This window comes from Mesoplodon mirus, assembly GCF_964341445.2.
Source record: "Mesoplodon mirus genome assembly, chromosome: 3".
In the NCBI taxonomy this organism is placed as follows: domain Eukaryota; kingdom Metazoa; phylum Chordata; class Mammalia; order Artiodactyla; family Ziphiidae; genus Mesoplodon; species Mesoplodon mirus.
This window is the reverse complement of record NC_138978.1, coordinates 118,998,497-119,021,629: the sequence shown is the minus strand read 5'-3', so window position 1 is coordinate 119,021,629 and position 23,133 is coordinate 118,998,497. Positions and strand designations below refer to the sequence as shown.

At 45.0% G+C, this 23,133-nt stretch overlaps 1 protein-coding gene across 1 annotated transcript in view; it reads left to right on the top strand.

Annotated features, from left to right (window-relative positions):
• Positions 1-23,133, top strand: part of ADAR (adenosine deaminase RNA specific) — a gene marked incomplete at its 5' end in the record, with an annotated part of 40,562 nt that overhangs the window by 3,529 nt on the left and 13,900 nt on the right. Inside the window, 3 exon segments of the mRNA XM_082612194.1 lie at positions 18,999-20,431; positions 22,272-22,455; positions 22,948-23,122. Of these exon segments, the coding sequence (XP_082468320.1) occupies positions 18,999-20,431; positions 22,272-22,455; positions 22,948-23,122 (1,792 nt within the window).

The window sequence follows — 23,133 nt, the reverse complement described above, 5'->3', positions numbered from 1 at the left end:
GATTCAGATCATGCTTCTCTTCTTAGAAGCCTTCCTTGACCTCCATCAACGAGGAAGTCACATCCCCTGAGCACAACCCTACTGTGGATTTGATTTCTGTTTGATAACTGTCTACTTTCTAGTCAGTTCTCCACTAGACTGAGAGCCCCTTGAAGACAGAGGTGCTCTTTGCTTTGTATTCCTTACCTCCTTCTTAGCTGCATTATTTTTCTTCTTAGCACTTACAACCAGTTGACACTGTATATTTGTTCGTTGCCTGTCTTCTCACTAAAACATCAGCTTCATGAAAATGATGAGGAAAGGAATTTTTATTTTATTTACTGCTGTATCTCTAGGGCCTAGGACGTGCCTGGCTCATAGTATGTGCTTAATAAATGTTTATTAAATGAATGAATGAAAATCTGCCCACAGGGAGAAAATGCTGCCATGGTGTTGATGAGGATTCAATCTGCATGATAGATACAGTTCTCACTGTAAATGTCTGTAAATGCAAGTACTGTGGGTGACGTCCCAGAAAGGCAGAACCTCTCTCCCCATGTGCATCTGAACCTACAGAGGTGAAGGGTTAGGCCCCAAGGAGCAGCCACCTGGAAATTCCACCCTGTGAGATATTTCACCCCCCTCAAACTCTTCTGAACTGTGATAGGTTGTATATTAAGGCTTTTTTCTTTTTTTTGTAGTTTGAGTCTTTTTTTTCCTTAGAGTATTTATCTTTTTTTTTTCTAATTTTATTTATTTTTGGCTGTGCTGGGTCCTCATTGCTGCACGTGGGCTTTCTCTAGTTGTGGTGCGCGGGCTTCTCACTGCGGTGGCCTCTCCCTTTGAGGAGCATGGCCTCTAGGAGCACGGGCTTCAGTAGTTGCAGCATGCGGGTCCTAGAGCGCGCGGGCTTCAGTAGTTGTGGCTGGTGGACTTAGTTGCTCCGCGGCATGTGGGAATCTTCCCGGACCAGGGCTTGAACCCGTGTCCCCTGCATTGGCAGGCGGATTCTTAACCATTGCGCACAAGGGAAGTCCCGGAGTATTTATCTTTAAAACATTCCCTTGAGCGCTTACAATGTGCCAGGCATGGTTTTAAGTCCCTTAACAACTTATTCTTTGACTGGAGTTTGAGTGAACTTTAAAACTTTTTTTTTCTTTTTAAATACAAAAACACTCAAAAGAGGCTAAAAAAAATTCAGACTAGAAAATTATAAAAGAGATGAGACCCCTCTCCATCCAGCTCATCTCACCCTCCAGAGGTAGAGCTACTACTAATAGCTTGGTGTGTGTCTCCTCCCTTACCTTTTCTTAGGCTTTTATAGTCAAAGCTATTAAATAAAATACACTCCATCTTGTCATTGTTTGATTTTCACCCAGATGCAGCCATGTTCTACATGCTGATCTGCACCTTTCCTTTTCCATAGCTGTCTTCAATGTGCTTCTGCTGCACCCACCACTACTCCCCAGGGAGAGCACCCTGCCTCGGGGTGAGTGGCATAGCCGGATGGGGGACTTGCAGCCCAGAGTGCAGTCTGTCCTTCAGGACAGGGGCTGCTTGGGTGTTGGTCTTCCGCCCTCTCCCAGGGAGGGCCGAAATCCACATTCATCTTCCTGGGTACTGTTGTGCCTTATCTTATCTTATTTTAACCTACCCATGCCACACCCACCCCCCCAACAAAAATAGCAGAGGGAGGATACCCTTTTGTTTCTTGTTTTAACACACAAAAAATAGTTCTCATACAATTAGAGGCTTGAGGTGAAAGGGCTATTGTTAAACCCCACACTCACCCCCAAACATCTGGGCCCCCGCTTCTACCCAGCTGAAATACCTTCTTGTAGTGCTTAGTCCTCATTTGCTTCCTAAAAAGTGAATATGAGTTTATACTGCAATGCCTGACCATTCGCTGTGCCTCTGTCTCGCCCTGCCTTCTCCAGGACTGGGTATTTTAACTGAAAGAGGAAAATCTTAGCTAGTTGAAAAATGGTGTCTCACTTTAATTTGCATTTTTTGTTATGATTAAGTTTGAACTTTTTTTTTGCATATGCATATTAACCATTTTTATTTCCATTTAAAAAAAATTGTTAATTCCCGATTTTGTCTATTCGCTTATTGTGTCTAAGCGATTTTTTAAATAAATTATACAAATACTCTAAAAAATATGAGTATATGCTCATTGTAAAAAACAAACAAAAAACTCTTATTTGCTGTAAATATTCTTCCAATTGGTTGTTTGCCATCTAATTTTGGCTTTATCATTAAACATACAAAACCTGTTTTTCATTCTTCTGCAGACAAATTTTGTCCTTTTTGATTTCTTCCTTTGCTTGTAAGCTTAAAAATATTTTTTCTTCATTTTGTGTTCTAAAGATTTGCTTTTTGACACATGACTTTGAAAAGCTAATATTCAGTTTTATTTCAGATTTAAACAAGATATTTGATGAAAATATTGTACAATGTTTTAAATAAAAGCAGTTTTAATTAGATAAAGGTCTATGTTTTGTTTTGTTTTTTGTAAATTTAATAATTTATTTATTTTTGGCTGCGTTGGGTCTTCGTTGCTGTGCGCGGGCTTTCTCTAGTTGTGGCAAGGGGGGCTACTCTTCACTGCGGTGTGCGGGCTTCTCATTATGGTGGCTTCTCTTGTTGCGGAGCACGGTCTCTAGGCACGCAGGCTTCAGTAGTTGTGGCACGCGGGCTCAGTAGTTGTGGCTCGTGAGCTCTAGAGTGCAGTCTCAGTAGTTGTAGTGCACGGGCTTAGTTGCTCCGTGGCATGTGGGATCTTCCCGGACCAGGGCTTGAATCCGTGTCCCCTGCATTGGCAGGCAGATTCTTAACCACTGTGCCACCAGGGAAGACCTATGTTTTGTTTTAAAGATACTTACATTAGTGCGTATGTATCATTTATTTTTCCTTTTTTAAATTTAGCAGAATATCAAAGCTTGCTCCACAAAACTGAGTTCGAATGTATGTATAATTCTCATCATTTTAATGTTCTTAAGCGTTTCCATAAATTGCTACATGAGATGTTTATCTGTTGCTGTTGATCTGGTTTAAAGATGCACTCTTTTTTTTTTTTTTTTTTTTTTTTTTCTCGGTATGCGGGCCTCTCACTGTTGTGGCCTCTCCCGTTGCGGAGCACAGGCTCCGGACGCGCAGGCCCAGCGGCCATGGCTCACGGGCCCAGCCGCTCCGCGGCATATGGGATCCTCCCAGACCGGGGCACGAACCCGTATCCCCTGCATCGGCAGGCGGACTCTCAACCACTGCTCCACCAGGGAGGCCCTAAAGATGCACTCTTATTCTGTTAGCAACGTCTAGGTGTATAGCCAAGATGATGAATTTAGCCTCTTCCAGTTCACCTGTCTCACCATTTCCCTAAGTCTCTTTTTGAGATGTAATTATGTACAGTAAAAATATTTAATGAATATGCTATGGTATTCATTGAATACCATTCAGTAAATTTTGACAAATACATATACCCATTTAATCACCATCCAAATCAAGAAAATAAAGGATTTCCATCACCCCAGAAAGTTCCCTCGTGCACCTTTCTAGTCACTGCTGTCCCCAAAGGCCACCACTCTTCTGATGTCTATCACCATAGATCAGTTTTGCCTGTTCTAAAATATCATATAAATAGAACTATGTATATGAACTTTATGTGTGGCTTCTTTTAGTGAGGTTCAGCCATGTTGCATGTGTCAGTATCCACTGTATGTATATACATCAGTCATTTATTCATTCAGCAGTTGGTGTGCTTTGGGGTTGTTTCCAGTTTGCGGCTATCAGGAATAAAGCGCTAGGAACATTCTTTATTTTTCTTCTTTTTTTTTAATTGTGGTGAAAAACACATAAAATTTACCAAATTAACCATTTTTAAGTGTACAGTTCAGTAGTATTATGTATATTCACATGGTGAAAAGTTCAGATCTCCAGAACTTTTTCATTTTGCAAATCTGAAACTCTGCACCCATTAAACAGCTCCCCCTTTCCCCTTCTCCCTACCCCTGGTTCCATAAACATTCTTGTATAAGTCTTTTTGTAGCCATCTCTTTTCATTTTCCTTGGGTAAGTACCCAGAAGTATAGCGGCTGAGTCATACATAGGGTGTTTACATATTTAGCCTTAGAAGAAATTGCCAAACAGTTTTCCAAAGTGGTTGTACCATTTTACATTCCCACCAACAGTGTATGAGAGTTCTACTTGCTCCATATCCTCACCATTAGATATTATGAGGGGTTTTTTTTAGTTTTATTTTAGCCATTCTAATAGCTATGAAGTGGTATCTCATTGTGGTTTTATCACAGCATATCTTAATCATTTATTTACATGGCTATTTCCATTATCAGACTGAGCTTCTTAAGGGCAAGGTTCATGCAATACATGCAATACATGAATCTTTTTCTTATTAACTTTTCCCCTTTATTTTGAGTGTGATAGATGCTTTATTATAGAAAACTTGAAAATTGAAGAAACTATTAAAATGAATATCCCTGGTAACCCTACTTCTCAGATATCATCATTAACATTTTGGTGTCTTTTGTGCAGTATTGTGTTGGTTAGCCCACAGATAGGGCAGTTCCAGGGTAGATTGATTGAGCAACTCAGAGTTGTCCCAGCCCTCTACTCTGCCATCCTCAGGGCATCATTTATTCATAGCAAGAAACCTTTGTGACAGAAAGCCCCTGACAGACTTCCTTTGTGTTTTGTTGGCCAGAGTTGTATCACATGTATCACTGGCAAGAGGAATGGAATTGCCAAAACCAAGTTAGATTAGACTAATCACAGTCCTCTCTCTGGGTCTGGGGAGGGAGCCTGGCCTTCTCAGATGAATGTGGACAGAATCAGAGTTCTCTCAGAACGGAAGGCAGAGTTCTAGGGTAGGCACTCAGCACTGTCTGCCACTTGGGCATATTGTTTTTCAAAGCCGAAATTGTTCTCTATTTAAATTTTATGTCTTTCCACTTATTATGAACTAAACATCTTCCATGGCATTAACTCTTTGTAAATGTCACTTTTATTTATTGTATAATTTACTACTGTACCAGAATCTACTTGATTGTGTCTCTAGTTTTGGACATTAAGTCTACTTTCAGTTTTTTGCTATTGTAAACAATTCTGTAGGGAGCTTAAATTTCTGTACTAGATCTCAAATTTTCTTCCTCAAGGTAGATTTTTATGATTGGACCATTAATTACACTTATTAATAATTATGTAACAATATGATTACATATTAATAATGATTGTTGATTATTAAATGAGGTTATTAGCATAGTTAAGACTTCTGACACACATTGTCCAATTGCTTTGTAAAAAAAAATCATCTTAGTCTTACCATCATAGGGTAGAATGCCTATTTCTCCTCCTTTCCTTATTTTTTTACTTTTCTCCCTCCTCTTTATTTCATTCAATCATTAATGTGTATTCCTTTGACAGATATGTTGAATATCTTTTATAGCCAAAGCACTGTGCTGGGTCATGGGGGGTACAAGGCTAGTACTGCTCAGGACAGACAGACAAAGATCATGCAATTGTGTAACTACAGCTACTGATAAGGATTATGAAGGAAGCTTCCTAGGGTTACGGATACTATAAACTCTATATGCCGTCTGGCTTAGGGAGAGGACTGGAGGAGAAAACAGTCTACAACTTGGCTTTTTTGAGGCTGCAAGAGTGCTCTGTGGCTATTGGGCAGGCAGGATGGAAGGTGCCTTTTGTGAAGTATGGGAGGATAGGCTTGGCTGGAGAGTGGGAGTGCACAGCTGACCTTGTTATGGACTTGGGCCTTTATCCCAAGAGTAACATGTAGCCAATAAAGGGTTAAAGAAGGGAGGTGATGGTGACCTAACCATCTTTGAGAACATTTTGGAGGGGGCCAGAGGGGATTCCTAGAGTCCAAGATTAGATTGTGAAGGTAGCCATGGAATCTCCCCACCTGGCACTGGGTCATTTTTTTTTAATTGCTAATTTTATGAATGAAAATGTAAAACGTATTACAAGTGTAACTGAATATTTCCCCAAGCATCTGACAGGCATTTGCACTTCCTTTTTTGGGAATTGGCTTTTTATCTACTGCAGAGTTAGTGGGGGCAGTGTAATGGCCAAGAGCACCCGCTCTGGAGCCAAAATGCCTGAGTCTGAATCCTGGCTCAGCCTGTTACTGGCTGTGTTATCTCGAACAACTTTGGTCTACCTCAGCCTTTCATGCTGTAACATGTGGACAGTAACAGTGTACGTCTCTCATAAGGTGGTTGTGAAAATTAAAAGATAAAGTACAGGGACTTCCCTGGTAGTCCAGTGGCTAAGACTCCATGCTCCCAATGCAGAGGACCTTGGTTTGATCCCTGGTCAGGGAACTAGATCCCACATGCATGCCACAACTAAGAGTTCGCATGCCTCAACTAAGGAGCCCGTGAGCCGCAACTAAGACCCGGCGCAACCAGAAAAATAAATAAATAAAAAATAAAAGATAAACTACAGTGCTGGCCCATATGAGCACTCCATATGTACATGCTGTCTTATCTAGGTATGTGGGCTTTATATATACACATGCATAGTAACTCTGTCCTGTGTATGATGTGTTGTAACTGTGATTCCCTGTCCATTTTAATTTTTTTATTAATGTCTCTTTTTAAAAACTTTTTTCTGTGAACATTTTCAAACATCACGTCACTATTTTGAATTACAAAAATTTATCTGCAGTGAACAGATGTCAGTCTTCTCCTTTGTGATGTCTTCCATTGCTGTGAAACAGGTCAAGTCATACACAAAGAGTTTGGTTTTTAGTGTTTTTATTTAAAATACTTCACAAATAATCCTTTAATCCATTTGTAATTTATTTTGGTGTATTAATATAAGGCAAGACTCTGAATAGATCTTTCTTTCCAAAAAGCCTATCAATTAGCCAAGTTCCATCTATAGACTAATCCTTCTTCCCCTCACTGCTGCTTTTGGCTCCTATCATGCATTGGATCTGTACACACACTTGGGTCTATTGGGGGAAAAGTGGTTCTGCTCTATTAGGCTGTAGCTCCATTCCTGTAGTATACCAATACTGCTTTGATTTAATCAGTATGGCTATCCTCTTTTTAAAAATATTTTGGCTAGGGCTTCCCTGGTGGCGCAGTGGTTGGGAGTCCGCCTGCCGATGCGGGGGACACGGGTTCGTGCCCCGGTCCGGGGGGATCCCACATGCCACGTAGCAGCTGGGCCCGTGAGCCATGGCCGCTGAGCCTGCATGTCCAGAGCCTGTGCTCCGTGGCGGGAGAGGCCACAGCGGTGAGAGGCCCGCGTACCGCAAAAAAAAAAAAAAAAAAAAAAAAAAATATATATATATATATATATTTTGGCTATTCTTGCCTGTTTGTTCTTGCACTTGAACTTTAATCATTTTGTCAGGTATCCACTCCTTACTGCCCCTAACTTCATTAGAATTTGCAATAAACTGTTATTTAATTTGGCACTAATTGGCATTCATAAACTATTCCGCCATCACATTTGGAGCTGGTGTATCCTTCTATTTAAGACAGGTATTCCTCAACAGAGTTTTGTACTTTTCCACATGTAGGCTCTTCACATTTCTTAGGATTATTCCCAGATGTTTCCCTTTTCTTTTTTAATGTTTTATTTGCTGTTAAGAATATAGTATTTTTCATATAAGGAAGGGTTGTGTTTTGTATATTTCTCTTACATCCAGCCATATTACTTAACTGATGGTGGTCCAAGAGTTTTCATTTAATCTTCTTGGATCAAGAAGGGTTATGATATTATCATCTGCAAATAATGTTTTTCTTTCCTTTTTTAATAGTTTATCTCTTATTTCTGTTTTGTGTTATAGAATATGCTAGGATCTTCAAAATAATGTTAAATACCATATCTCTGATTCTAAGACCATTGAGCGTAAGAACATGCTATCAATTTAATAATAGCTTTTAGGGGCTACTAGTCAAAATATACCGATATATAATGTAAATGCATGTAATTCACATCCCAATATCGGAAAAGTTTGGAGTACATCTCAGAATTGAGGAGATAAGAAAACAGTGGTAATGATGGCCCTCCTTATTTTATTTCTTATTTTAGTGGGAATGCCTAACTATTCCATTTTAAATATGATATTGGCTGTCAGTTTATGATAGGTAGTCTTTGTTACATTACAGAAATATCCTTTTCTTCAAATAAAACAAAAAGCTCTAGTTCTGCTGGACAGTAATGAGAAGGCTATACTGTTTGGTTTAACAAAAAAGTGGAAATTGTGGCTGTGCACATCGTCTGTGCCAGCTGGTCTGCTGGTCTGTTGCTGCCTTTTTCCTTGATAGCCCCAAATGCAGAAATCCCTGGCTGCACAGCAAGGTCTGTGCTAGTCCTGTACCCGGAGCTCCCTGATGTGCACAGCCTTTCGAGGATGGTGTATTAGTTTCCTACAGCTGCAATAACAAATTACCACAGATTCGGTGGCTTAAAACCATAGAAATTTATTCTCTCACAGTTCTGGAGGCTAGAAATCTGAAGTCAGTTCACTGGGAGGAAGTCGAGGTGTTGCAGGGCTGCGCTCCCTCCAGAGCCTCTACGGGAGAATCGGTCCTTGCCCCTGCCAGCGTCTGGTGGCTGCCTGCATTGCTTGACTTGTGGCCTTATCACTCCAGCCTTCAAGGCCAGTATCTTCAAATCTCTCTCTGCTATGTCTTCACCGTCTTCACGCACCTTCTCCTCTGTGTGCGTAGATGGAAATTTTTCTGAACTTGTCGATGCTGAAGGAAATGCTTTTAAAGTCATATGTTAGGAATAGCAAAGCCTTATTCATTCCCTTTGGGAAGAAGATTGTGGTCACCTGGAAATAGCTCTAGGTCAATTCTCAGAAAATCAATACGCTGAAATTCAGTTCCACAAAAGCCCCTCAACATTGCCCCCTCCCACTGTCCCCTGGTCTCCTCCTCAATCTTCAGCTCTTCAGCTTCAGGGAGACGGGCAGAGTACATTTCCTCTAATACTGTTGTGAAGGAAGAATAAAAATTGGTCAGTTGAGACTAGAGAGCTTAAAGAAAAAGGTGAAGCCTGCATATTGATAGTTTAGTAAATCGGTTATTCAGGGAATTGGCCACTTGGCAAGTCAGCTTTCTGCGATTGGCTGTTGCTGAATCAGCCCACTTCCCCAGGAAACACTGCAGAACTTGGGGGCAGAGGGTGCCCTCGGGCCTGCCTAGAACAGGACTGCACTTGTCCCCTCTGCTTCCTACAAGCCATGGAGATGGGGACATGGCCCTTGCAGGAAGCTGGGACTGAGCGCAGCCACTCATAGGCTAGGTCCTAGGGGTGAGAAGGAAGAGAAGGCAAGAGTGAGAGGGAGTTCCCCCCTTTGGACTCTGGCTCAGCAGAACCCAAGTGTGGCCCAGTAGCTGAACCTCTTTGCTGGCCAGAGCCAAACTTAGACGTCAGTCAGGTGCTGCATGCCAGACCAACCTAGCATGGAAGAGGTGGTTTCAGGGTGTCAGGACTTATTGCATGAGACCACAAGCTATGTAGAGTCATCTTGTGGGGGTGGTTATGAGACTAAACTACATTCCCTGTTCAAACTTGCATGTAAAATATTCAGCACAGGGGGCTTCCCTGGTGGCGCAGTGTTTGAGAGTCTGCCTGCCGATGCAGGGGACACGGGTTCGTGCCCCGGTCTGGGAAGATCCCACATGCCCCAGAGCGGCTGGGCCTGTGAGCCATGGCCGCTGAGCCTGCGCGACTGGAGCCTGTGTTCCGCAACGGGAGAGGCCACAACAGTGAGAGGCCCGTGTACCGCAAAAAAAAAAAAAAAAATTCAGCACAGGCATGTTAACCATTATTAGTAGTATTGTTTTGACATTATTACTAATATATTTTTTAAATATGGTAATACTTATCACAATGCCTATTAATGGTTGATAAATACTATTTTCTTCTTTCATTTACTGGATAACTTTGGGTAGAGGCACTTACCCACTTCTGGAGACCTGTTTCTTCTGGGGGTACCTGAGGCATCTCTTGCTTTCTTGTAACTTCAAAAGCCAATCTAGTCATTAACCTCAATAGAATATAAATCAGCATAAAGACAGCTGTGGAGCACTGCTCAGCCAGTTGGGCAACTTCGCTATTCTGCCTTATAGGTTATCAAAGCAAGTCGGGTTATTATAGGAAGACCCTGTAAATTGTGAAAATTATGTTCATGTGGCAGTAGCTGTTTAGTGGAATAAAAAGCCCAATGATATATTGAAAGAGAAACAACAACAAAAAAAGGAAGGCAATAAATTTATGCCTAGCAACTCTACGAATTGCTTGTTATGTATTTCCTAGGAGTTAAGATAAGAACATGAGTTTATTTTTGTACAGATCCTATTCTAAAATAGTGCCCTAGTACTTAAAAATACCTCAGTAATTCATTACTTTTTTGATAATGTGTTGCAAGTTCAGTAGCACACATTCACAGTCAGTACATTTCTGTTGCAGTATCTGCTGTATGAGCAAATATTGAAGGAGTTTGCAGACATCTGCTTTACAGTAGGGAGATAGATGATCCAATTGGATGTAGCCCATATGTGCAGTAAAGTCTGGTTATAGGAAATTACAGACTAAAAAGACTGTTGTTGTAAATATGCACCCCTGTACACAGTAAGGTTAAGCAGAATATCCGCAAGACAAATTAATCATTACAAAGAAGACTAACAGTTATATTTATAGTTTAAAAGCAAGAATAGCAGGGGCTGGAAACTAAAACCAACCCAGTAGCCCAAATGATAATGCTTCCTTCCCCATAATTGGTGAAGTCCAGGCCCCTGAAGGCACACATGGAGCCAGAGCTTGGCAGTGTTATGTGGCAGCCAGATTTCTGAGAACACTGAATGGGGGGCTTTTTCTGTAATACCTAATTTTAGATGGTAACTCTTAATCACTTAGGTGATTGTTAGCAAGTAGCCCTAGGTAGTATGTTCACAGGAGATCTTGCATTTGGGGTTACTTCACAGCTGAGCAGCAGACACAGGCTCCTGGGGAGGTGATCCCCAGTGTTAGGAGAGCTGTGCCTGTGTGTCCACGGAAGCTTTATGCACGGGGAAAACAGCAAGGGTGGACACCAGTGAATTAACAATGGAGACTTAGGGGTAACTTTGACAGTGTTTGCTCATCTGTATTTTCTGAAACTTTTTGCAATCAACCTGTTACTTTTGATTAATTTTTAAAAGAGCTTCATCCAACTCCTCAAGCCCCTACAATAGAACAGCACAAAGACTGATGTCACCACCTCACAACCCTGTGGGAGCTGAAACAATCCCTGATGGGGAGGAGATGAAATGTTTATGAATAACTCTGTCTGCAGTTACTCGAGCTGCTGAGATTAAATGACAAGAGCAGTTGTTCTTTCAAGGCATGAACCGAACCTCTGTTTAGGAAACATATTTCCCCTCCCTGCTTCACCACTGCATCCTAGGTTCAATTCAAAGCCATGGAGGCAGCAGCGGTGCAGCTTCCTGTGCACAGTAGCTGTGATTACTGCTTCTCTGGATCTTCTTTTTTTTTCTAATTTATGTTTATTTATTTATTTATTTATCTATCTATCTGTCTATCTATCTGGCTGTGTCTGGTCTTAGTTGCGGCATGCGGGATGTTTCATTGTGGCACACGGGCTTCTCTCTAGTTGTGGCGCGCGGGCTCTAGAGCGCGTAGGCTCAGTAGTTGTGGCGCGCGGGCTTAGTTGCCCCGCAGCATGTGGGATCTTAGTTCCCAGACCAGGGATTGACCCCAGATCCCCTGCATGGGAAGGCAGATTCTCAACCACTGGACCACCAGGGAAGTCCCTGGATCATTCTCGTAGAAGGGTTAAAGGCTTTGGGATTGTTTAGCTTGAAGGCAAGAAAGCAGAGGTAAGATGTAACTCATTTCATTATACTTAAATGAAAAGTAGAACATGGGGAGGTAAGCTGGAATTGGTACAGGGAGAGTTGCTGTTGTTTTCAACCTTTTAAAATTGTGAAGTACAGCACATACATACAGAAAGGTACATAAAGCGTCAGTGTATAACTTAATGAATTATTGGAGAGCCATATATGTGGCCACCACCCAAGTCAAGAACTAGAACATCACCAGCACCCAGAACATTCCTTCCCAGGCAAAACCCCTCCTCCCTCCCTAGAGATAACCACCATCCTGTCTTTTATGCAGTGTATACTATAGTATACTATAGTATATAGTATATAGTACAACTATAGTTGTTTTGCCTGGTTTGGGACTTTATGTAAGCGGAACAATGTAGTATGTATATGGCTTCTTTCACTCAGTGTCATGTTTAGATAATTAGCCACTTTGTTGCATGTGGTTATAGTTCTTTCATTTTTGCTGGTGTATAATATTCTATCATAGGCAAATGCCACCATTAATCCATTTTCCTTTTTTTTTTTTTCTTTGTGGTACGCGGGCCTCTCACTGTTGTGGCCTCTCCCGTTGCAGGGCGCAGGCTCAGCGGCCATGGCTCATGGGCCCAGCTGCTCCGCGGCACATGGGATCCTCCCGGACCAGGGCACAAACCCGCGTCCCCTGCACCGGCAGGTGGACTCCCAACCACTGTGCCGCCAGGGAAGCCCCCATTTTCCTTTTGATGAACATTTGGGTTGTTTCAGGTTGGGAGCTATTATGAATAATGCAACTGCCAACTTCCTGTATGTGTATCCTGGTCTAGGAGTGGAATTGCTGAATTGCAGGGTGTGTACATTCACACCTTTTCCAGGTTTCCTGTGGTGACTAGGAGCTGCTCTGCTTTCCCCCCTGCTCCCACATGCTCTGATCAGATGGTTAATGTGCCTGTTTGACGGATGGACACTAACTCACGGAGACTTTGCTGTGCATTTCCCTAACATGATGAGATTGAGCACTGTTTCTTACGTGTGCTGTTATTTTTAATTTCTTCTTGTGACATTCCCGTGTCAGTGTTTTGCCCGTTGTTTTTTCTACCAAGCAGTCAGTTATTCAGTCAACTAACTATAACTCTGAAGGTCACTATGCAGGGGATGTGGGGATGTTCCCTGACCGAAGGAGTAGACTTTACAGCTCTAAAGGCAGGTACATAAACAAGTAGTTCATAACATTGTGATAATCGTTGACGCATCAGTCTCCTCCACTAGGCTGACTGTTAGCTGAAGGGACAGGACTTTTATTTGTGTCATGTCCTCAGTGCTTTACACAGTATCTGGCACACATTAGGTGCTTAGTAAAGTCTGTTAAATGAATGAATGAGGCATTTTTGGAGGATGGTGAAAGTGCTCTAGTAGAGGTAAGTGTTGAATAAGAGAGAAGCACAAAATAAGGAACCAGGAATTGCACACTCCCCCACCCAGAGTGGGCAAAGCTTCCCTAGGAGGTAATATTTGAAGCAGATCTTGAAAGACTTTCACCAGAAGCAGTGGAGGAAGTACATTCAAGGCAAAGGAATAGAATGCGCAAAGGCTTGGAGAGGGAAAGTACATGCCACACTAGAAATGAGAAGTTGGGGAGGGGGGCTAACACTTAGGGTGAATGGAGTGAGAGGACAGTGAGAAAGGGCATCAGCTGGAGACAGTGCTGTGAAGGGACTGCCTTGTAAATCTCATAAGCAGTTGTCGACTGAAAAAAATGCACAACCTAAAAGTTGAGAGTCATGTTTTATTTGGTGGACAAAACTGAGGACTTAAGCCCAGGACACAGCATCTCAGATAACTCTGAGAGACTGCTCCAAAGAGGCACGGGAGGGAGCCAGGATATATAGGAGTTTTTGCAACAAAGACCAGGTAGTCGGAACATCAACAGATTACTGTTAATTAAAGAAAACCAGATATATCCTGTGTTTTCTCATCCTGAGTTTCCCTCAGGGCTCACCGTAGTGGCGGCTGTAATATGATGGCTTGGTGGCTGCAACATCCTTTGTTTACTGATATGGCAGGCAATATTTTTCATTTACACAGTGGGGATAAAATTGAAATTAAATACAGAAAAAGAAATTTCTCACAAATGAGGGGGGAGGGGAGCTGTTGAGCAGTAGAATTGATCTACAGAATCTTTTCCTAGACATCTTGGACAAACAGAGCAGATATATAAGCCTGATCATGAAGTCCATTGATAACAAAAGGTATCTTTTGGAAAGCCATGGTGTAACCTGAGCAAGTGTAGAGTGACTTTCCGCAGTCAGACCTGGATTTAGCAGCAGCATGGTCCCAGTGGAGCCTCCATTTCCACATCTGTAATTTGGGAATAATGCCTACCTGGCAGAGGTGTTGTGAAGATTAAGGAGATAAGGTGGGTCTTCCCTGGCGGTCCAGCGGTTAAGACTCCGCACTTGCACTGCAGGGCACACTGGCACGTCCAAAAAAAAAAAGAGAGAGAGAGATCGGCCTGTAAAGGATTTGACCCTTGCCTGGATGGTGGGTGCTGAAAGGTGGGATGGTTTTCTGATGTAGATCCTTTACTGTTCAGTTGCTGGTATCATTATCTTGCTACTATATACTGGCTGTTAAGTGGTCGAGTCAGTTAATATGCTAGAGTATGAGTAAAGTCCACAGTGAAGACGTTAGTCATCTGAAGAGTTCGCCACCCCTCCCCCCCCTCCCCCCGCACTGCCACATTAGAGACACGAGGTCACGTTAGTGTGGACCTGGGAGTAAGAGGACAGAACCTCAGGCTGTTTCTCCAGTGCTAGGCTTCGCAGGGTGGCTTTGTTCTCTGTTTGCTTTATCCCATGTATTCCTGAGAAGGCCATGAAGGGAATAAAGAGCTCAGTATTTATGGCTGTTTTCCTAAAAAAGAATATCTTGCCCAGTTCTCATGCAAGGAAGGGATTAAACTTGTTACCCGCATGAAACCAGACGGCTCATGCGAGCTTTGCCCAAGCCCCGCCCCTCGGCCAAACTTTCCAAAGAGGGAGGTCCTTCTGAAGAAACGAAAGTGAAATTGAACCGGAGCCATTTCACAAGCTCTGCTCCCTGCCTTCCTGGGCTTGTCCCGGTTCCAGAGGGGCCTCTTGTGTCTTGGAGGCCGACGACCCTTTTTGGGAAGGGTCCCCCTCGGGAGGGTCACGGCGGGCAGACACCGGGACATGCCTCGGGCGTGCCATGGACCCGAGGCAGGTAAGCCGCTGGGGTCAGAGCCCAGAGGGGGCCACCTGCAATGTGCTCGCCCTGGCTCATCTTATACCTCCCTACGCTCCTGTTTTCATGCATGACATATGCGCGTTGTGTGTGTGTGAGAGAGAGAGAGAGAGAGAGAGAGAGAGTGTGTGTGTGTGTGTTTTCTTGCCAAGCAAAATTTATGTTCTAGGAATTTAGGAATTTGTATCTTGCTAATTAATTGTGTCGAGCAAGGAAGGCGTGGAAGAGGGTTTGTGGGGAAAATGCACTCCCCTCCCCCCTTCTGAGGAACAAGGCCTGAGCCCAGGTCAAGAGAGTCCCCCTCTGCTTTTCTGCTAGGACCCCATGGCTGCCCACGCCTCCTTTAGCCCCACTTGGACAACATGCTTTACTTTTATCGTCTCTGCTCCTTCTTAACCTGTAGGAGAAAGTTTATAGTGGCTTTATTCATTATCTCCAAAAACTCGTATATCAATATAATGGAAAACTGCTCAGCAAAAAAGGGCAGGAACTACTGCTATATGCAGCAACATGGACAAATTTCAGATTCATGATGCTAAGCAAAAGAAGCTGGACTCAAAAGACTGCATACTGTATGAGTCCATTTAGATAACATTCTGGAAAAAGCAAAGCTAGAGAGAAGACAGATCAGTGGTTGACAGGGGCTGTGTGTGGGGAAAGGAATTGATTGCAAAGTGCATGAGAAAACGTTTTTGGGAAATGCAAATGTTCTACATCTTGATCTGAGTGGTAGTTATAAGGCTGTGTGTGCTTTGAGTCTATATGGTCAAAACTCATAGAATTATACACTAAACAGAGTACATTTTACTATATGTAAATATACCTCGATTTTATACATAAAGTATATGTACACGTGCATACATATGTGTGTGCATGTGTATATATATTTTTCCTTTCTTTAAAAGGATTAGGGACACCTGACTTACAGGAAAAGCATTTCTTTATGCAAACCAATATATTACCCTTTGGATCCCATGTGGAAGAGGTGGGGGGCTTGTCTCTTAATCCTAAATATATGAGAATAGATTAAAGTGAAATTTTGCAGAGCAGTGAATGTTAAGTGGCTTGTTACATAGTTTGTATAGTACATAGGCATGAAGTTGGGTGAGTGGAGATGTTGAGGGATTTAGGAATGATCACCATGGAGGCTGGTTTCTCACTTTCTTTGCTCTTACCTGCCATTCAGTGGCTCTCCTCCAAATGGCTGTTCTCAAGTGGTGGTTTGGCTTGGTTTCGCTTTTAGGAGATTTTAGGGGGTATAAAGAAAAAATTAATAATCTCCCTCTAATTTTTCCCTAAAATAACTATTGTTCACAAATTCATGTATCCTTTTGAGTCCTGTGAGCCAGGCACCCACTGTCGGTACGCACATATACCTCAGCCCCAGGCGGGGGTAGGGGGGTTGTGTGCAGCAAGAGGAGAAGAGAAGAGATGGAATTCGTGTCTAGCGATGTCTGTGCAGACATTGGCTCAGGATCAGCTTTGTTCAAGGTGCTGCCTTAGGTGCTAGGGATGCAAAGATAGCTGAAGTGTAGTCCTTGTCCCCCAGGGGCTTACTGTCGAGTTGACTGCAGCCCCCCATCAATACTACATGGGGAATATTGAGAGTGGAGAGCTGAGTATAATTTCTAGGGCACCTAATTTTTTTTTTTTTTTTTTTTTTTTTTTTGCGATACGCGGGCCTCTCACTGTTGTGGCCTCTCCCATTGCGGAGCACAGGCTCCGGATGCGCAGGCTCAGCGGCCATGGCTCACGGGCCCAGCCGCTCCGCGGCATGTGGGATCCTCCCGGACCAGGGCACGAACCCGTGTCCCCTGCATTGGCAGGCGTACCCTCAACCACTGCGCCACCAGGGAAGCCCCCACCTAATATTTTTAATCACCTTTCAGACACACTACAATCTATATGTGCCATTAAAAAAAATCAGTAGCTATGATAAAAGGTAAAGTAAGTGATGTAACAGCTGCTGGATGGGAGTTCAAGGAGAGAAAACTCTCATGGGGGCGGCGGGGGTGGGGACGGAAGTCTCCTGAAGAAGGTGGCATTTAGAGAGATCTGTAATGAGTTATCATAGGTGGCAGTAAGGGGGAAAGCAGGCACATTGCAGTGGAATGTAGAGGGATGGAAAGCTGAGAGGCACTTGCGGTAGCCCATGTGAGAGGTAATGAGGGTCTAGAACTGGAAAAAGACACGTTTAAGAGAAAAGATAGAGGTGGTAGACAAGATAGGACTTGGCAACTACCTGATGAGGTGTGGGAGATGAGGGAGGGAGGGAGGAAGGCAGGCAGGCAGAAAAGATGACTCAGGTTTCCAGCCTTAATAACTCAGAGGAGAGTGCTGCCATTAACAGTAATAAGAACAGCAGGAGAAGGGGCTGGATTGAGGAAAAAGATTAATTTGTTTCAGAATGTGTGGTGTTTGAGGTAATGGCAGGATATCTAAGGGGACAGACAGATCATCTAGGCATTTGAAAATTCAGGTCTTAAGCTTCAGCACAGGTGGTAGCCAAGCCATTGGAGGAGAATTTTTAAAGAAGACAGCTCAATCCACATTGAGTCAGCGCATGTTTGTTTTACGGAACTGACCACCAAACAGCTGTGAAAACCTAACAGAAGTTCATGAGGAGGAATTTATATGGCCCTATTAGCGCGGTGAGGCGGTATCCTCCTCCAGAACCATTTGGAAGCTTTGGAACAGAAAAAGGGGACAGCGGGCCTTGGGTGGTGAAGGGAACTGACCATGAGATCCAGGCTGAATGAGGAGGTGTGTGAGGTCAGAATGGAGACAAACCAGGAGTGGCTGACCCGCAGCTACAGGGGTGGAGGTAGAAACACAGGGAAGTTGTTGGCTGAGAAGAGCAGGAGTCTGCAAACTGCGGGCCTGCAGGCCTGCAGGCCAAGTGCAGCCTTCCCCTTGGTCTTGTAAAGGAAGTTTTACATTTTGCCTGTGGCTGCTTTTGTGCTAACGTTGAATGCCCCTCCGGCCCTTTACAGAAAAAGTTCACTGACCCTGGAAAATTTTCAGGGTTTGAGGTTTGATAGTAGCCCGGCTCAAGTAACAGTGAGATTGAATGAGGAGCAGCACAAGCCACTTATGTGGCTGAAAGGTGGAGGTGGCCATCATTGGAGCCACACTAAGGAGATGTGCAGCGAGCATGCTGTGAGCTTGACCAGCAAGAGTGCTAAAATCCCCTCATTGTGACGGGGGCAGGGGTTGGGGAGTAGAAGGCTGAAGTTATTGAAGAAAGGGACGCAGCTGCCTGCAGGTCCCTGTAGCCTTCAGACAAGGGGAATGTGAGCATAAGGAATCATTGTTCCTAGATATGCACGCCCCGGGCCGGGCAGCAAGGTATTTACTGACACCCTCAGGGTCCCTTTTGTCCTTAGAAAAAAGGCACATGGTTCTCGTCCTTCAGTGTGGTGCCCAGGCTTGGAAGGGACACTGGGCACTTCTACCCAAACCACCAGGCTCCCCTGGCTGTGCGGAGTTGGCACCGTCTCTTCCTGGATACCTTGGCCCTAGCCTCCTACACCCCCTTAGCTACTTCCCAATAGCCGCTTCCACAGCGTGTCTTCAGAACCCGGTTCTGAAGGCCACAAGCTACTCCATCTTCTCCCAGACCGCCACCCGTTTACCAGAACGGCGAGCACTGTGACTCTACACGTCTTGCTTCCTGCTCTTCCATCTCTTCCCTCTGTCGGGTCCACAGGTAGTACTTATGAGGTGGGCGGGCCACCCTAGCTAGGTCACAAGCCCATGTCTCACTTGCCTTCTCAGCTTATTAGGAATCAGGTGTAGCCCTCACACCCACCCCAGGCAGAGGGGAGGGACAGGGTCGCCGCTGCAGTCCCAATTCACTTTCTTTTCCATCTTCTTGTTCTGCAGGGGTGTTGTTCCCTCAACAGATACCAAACCCATCCCGTTCAAGGCTATGAGCACAGCAAGCTCAGACACCAGCAGCCAGGGCTGGGATCTTATCCTAATAGTTTCCGGTTCCAGCAAATAGAGTTTCTCAAGGGGCAACTCCCAGAAGCACCCCTAATTGGAAAGCAGGCACCATCACTGCCACTGTTCCTCCCTGGATTCGGGCCAAGGTTTCCAGGACCACCTGCCAGAGGCGGGTACCTTCAGATCCGGGGTGTCCCCAGGGGCGTGCCTCTCAGAAGTCAGGTGCTCCCAAGAGGGTTCCAGCATCCTTCCCCACGTGGCCGGGTTCGGCCATGGAGAGGTGTTGATAGGCTCTCCTCACATTTCCAGGAACTGACTATCAGCCAGGATCAGGAACAAAGGATCTTAGAGCTCTTGGAGGAGCTTGGGGAAGGGAAGGCCACCACAGCGCATGATCTGGCCAGGAAGCTCCAAGCCCAAAAGAAGGAAATCAATCGAGTTTTATACTCTCTGGAAAAGAAGGGTAAGCTGCATCGGGAGGCAGGAACGCCCCCTTTGTGGAGACTTTCAGTTCCAGTTCAGGCTTGGAACCAGCCCAGCCAAGTAGCGAGAGCAGACAGTCCTAGCCAGGGAGCTCCAAGCTCAGACTTCAGTTTGGAAACTGAAGACAGAAGCCTCACATCTGGCTTGGAAGATCTTCCTGAGCCTCTCGACATGGCTGAGATCAAGGAAAAGATCTGCGATTACCTGTTTAATGTGTTCAACTCCTCTGCCCTGAATTTGGCTAAAAACATTGGCTTCACCAAGGCCCGAGATGTGACTGCTGTGCTGATTGACTTGGAAAGGCAGGGGGACGTCTACAGGCAAGGGACGACCCCTCCCATATGGCATTTGACTGATAAGAAGCGGGAGAGGATACAGATCAAGAGAAACACGTACAGCGTTCCGGAAACCACTCAAGCTGCTATCCAGCAGACCAGAAAAATCTCAGAGCTCCCCACCTGCAACTTACCTGCGTCAGATGCCTCAGACAGCATGGTCACCACAGAAGAAGTGGAGAATGGGCAAGAACCTGTTGTAAAGTTAGAAACTAGGCAAGAGGTCACACCAGAACCAATAAAACTGAAACCACCTGTTCATGACAATGGCCCCTCCAAAACAGGGTATGTTGACTTTGAAAATGGCCAGTGGGCCACAGATGACATCCCAGATGACTTGAATAGTATCCACGCGGCACCAGGTGAGTTTCGAGCCATCATGGAGATGCCCTCCTTCTACAGTCATGGCTTACCACGGTGTTCACCCTACAAGAAACTGACAGAGTGCCAGCTGAAGAACCCCATCAGTGGCCTGTTAGAGTATGCTCAGTTCGCTAGTCAGACCTGTGAGTTCAACCTGATAGAGCAGAGTGGACCACCCCATGAACCTCGGTAAGAGACCACCCAGGATTTGTGCCTAAGGTTGGGGTCAGGCACTCTTGCTCCTGATGGAGTCTCTGCTGACTCGTGAGCAGTGCCGGTTGGTGGCCCCGTCTTTTCCCTCTTTTTTTCTGCCTGTGGGCTGAAACACCCTTGTCTGGCCCTTCCTCCACATCTTGAGCAGGGAATGTAGACCTCGGCCCAGCCAAAATCTTGGCTGAGTAAGGGGGAGGTTGGCAGCCTTGGCTCAAATGAAGCTTCTTTGGAGTTGATTAGCTGCCATGCATCAGTGTTATGCCTGCCTCCTAAGGCCAGAGGTAATGAAGACTTGACGCCCTTCCCGCCCCCTTCCATGTGCCATCCTCCCTCCCCCCGAGCTGAGTCCCCCAGGGGGTGCAGGAACAGGTGGGTAGCGGCAGGCTGCACACAGAGAGTAAGGGTGGGTTGTACTGCTAAGTAGCAGCGGGTCCAAACCGCACCTCCCCACCCCCTCCTGCTCAGCTCCCGTAGGGAAAGGATGCTGTAGAGTGCACGGCTGCCTGCCTGTTGAAGGTGGTGGTTCTAATTTTACGTACCGCCTCTGCACAGATGGGTGGGCTAGCACTTGCTGCTGCTCCTAAGCTGTGAAATCAGAAATTACCTCACTCAGACAGCTGGCCCAGCCCTGCACCATAGGCTCTTCCAAGCCAGCGGACAGATTGAGGAAGACAGGTGGGCCCAGGAGCTGCTGCAGGACCTAGCAGAGAGCTGAAACCACTGAAGCTGAGTGACCGCACGCCAGTGAGGCCAGCAGAGAATCCCACTAACCTTTACATTAACCGTAGGCTGGTGTCTGAGGGTAAGGATTCCCAGTGGTGACCCTTCTTATCCTGACTGTCTTCATGACACTGAGATGGCATTGCAGGAGAGCTGTTAAGAAGAGGGGGTGCGTCTGTCCAGAAGCTGACAGGGCCAGGACTGGTGTGGGTAGAGACTGGATGGCCGTCATTCTCTTTCTTCTCCCACCATCCCCCTTCCCAGAGTTGGGGAACAGCAGTGGGTTTTGTGGTTAACCTTTCTTTGGACTCCAGCTATAAGAAACATTGATGCCATGCTCAAATATTTCAGAAGACCCGGGAAATAAGAAATTTGACCTACTTTTCTAAATGAAATCCCAGATTGAGCAAAGAGCTGAACAAATATAAAAGCTTGAACAGAGGCGGTCTAAGCTAAGTCCAGGGGCCTAGAACAAATGCTTTTTGGTTCTCTGCATAACAAGGGGAAATTCCTTTCATCTCAGGCATCAGACAAATAGAGCTGTAGGATGACTCAAAAGAAACCATGAGAGTGGTGTATCTCTGAGGGTCGGTTGGGGACGAAAATAGGCCCCCAAAAGGGGCAGGTATCTGATCCCTGTAGGTGTCTGGGGAGTGTGAGACTGCGCTGTAAGAAGCCTTCGCTTTCCTTAGGAGCTGCCCTTGAGGTGGCCAAGTCTACCACCCTTGCTTTAGGGTAAAGTCTCTTTGGTTGCTAACAAGACTGTAGTGGTGATTAGCTCATCATTTTTTGTACAGACTTGATCTTAATTCATTGCTAAAAGATAGTGGGTTTCCCTTGAGCTAGTTTCCTATCACCTGTGGCTATGTTTGCTCTAATGAGCTTGGAGAGAGAGTCACTGGCTGCTTTGTTTCCAAAAAAGTAGGAACAGGCTGAGCCTCCAAAGGGACAGGAGTCCCTTGGCCTATACTCCATCTCCTTCACAAGTCAACAAGCCCCGTAGTGTAGCAGGAAATTCCAGGGTGAAGATCTCTTTGGAGAGGGCAGAAGGGATGGCCTAGACTAGTGTTCACACATCTAATCACTTTCCATCAAGATTTAAATTCCAAGTTGTCATCAGTGGCCGAGAGTTTCCCCCAGCTGAAGCTGGCAGCAAGAAAGTGGCCAAGCAGGATGCAGCTATGAAAGCCATGACAATTCTGCTTGAGGAAGCTAAAGCCAAAGACAGTGGAAGATCAGAAGAATCATACTACTGTTCCTCGGAGAAAGAATCAGAGAAGGTAGGTGTCCTGCCCTCTGGGAGGACATCAGTTCACTCTCCAAGTCTGTGAAGTATCAGAACGTCATCTGACCCTCTTGAAACAATCTCAGCCTCCCCAACCCACTGTCTCAGAGTCAGCTTCCCACTCTCCCCCCTACCCTGCCTCACCAGCCCACCTTTCCTCTTCTCATACCCAGCTCCCCTTCTAGTGCCCCCTCCCAACCTAACTGGAATTGCAGAATTTCAGGGTTGAAAGAGATGTTAAAATTATTGAATCCAGTCTCCTCTCTTGGCAGATAAGAAATGAGACGAAGAACATTTAAATAACTACTGTTTCCTGCAAGGCCTAGAAAATCCCCACAACCCTCTTCCTTTAGAAAGCCAGCCCCAAACTTGCAGTTGACCAAAAGAAATTCTCCCATCCCATTCCCTCTGCTGTGATGGAATAGCCAGTGTTTTCTCAGTTTGTGTTTGTTTTTGTTTTTGTTTTTTTGTCTCTCATTTTCTCCAGACTGCAGAGTCCCAGACTACCACCCCTTCAGCAACATCCTTCCTTTCTGGGAAGAACCCCGTCACTACATTGCTTGAGTGTGTGCACAAGTTGGGGAGCTCCTGTGAATTCCGCCTCCTATCCAGAGAAGGCCCTGCCCATGACCCCAAGTACATCTCTTGTATCATGTATCTCTGCTGAGGTTTT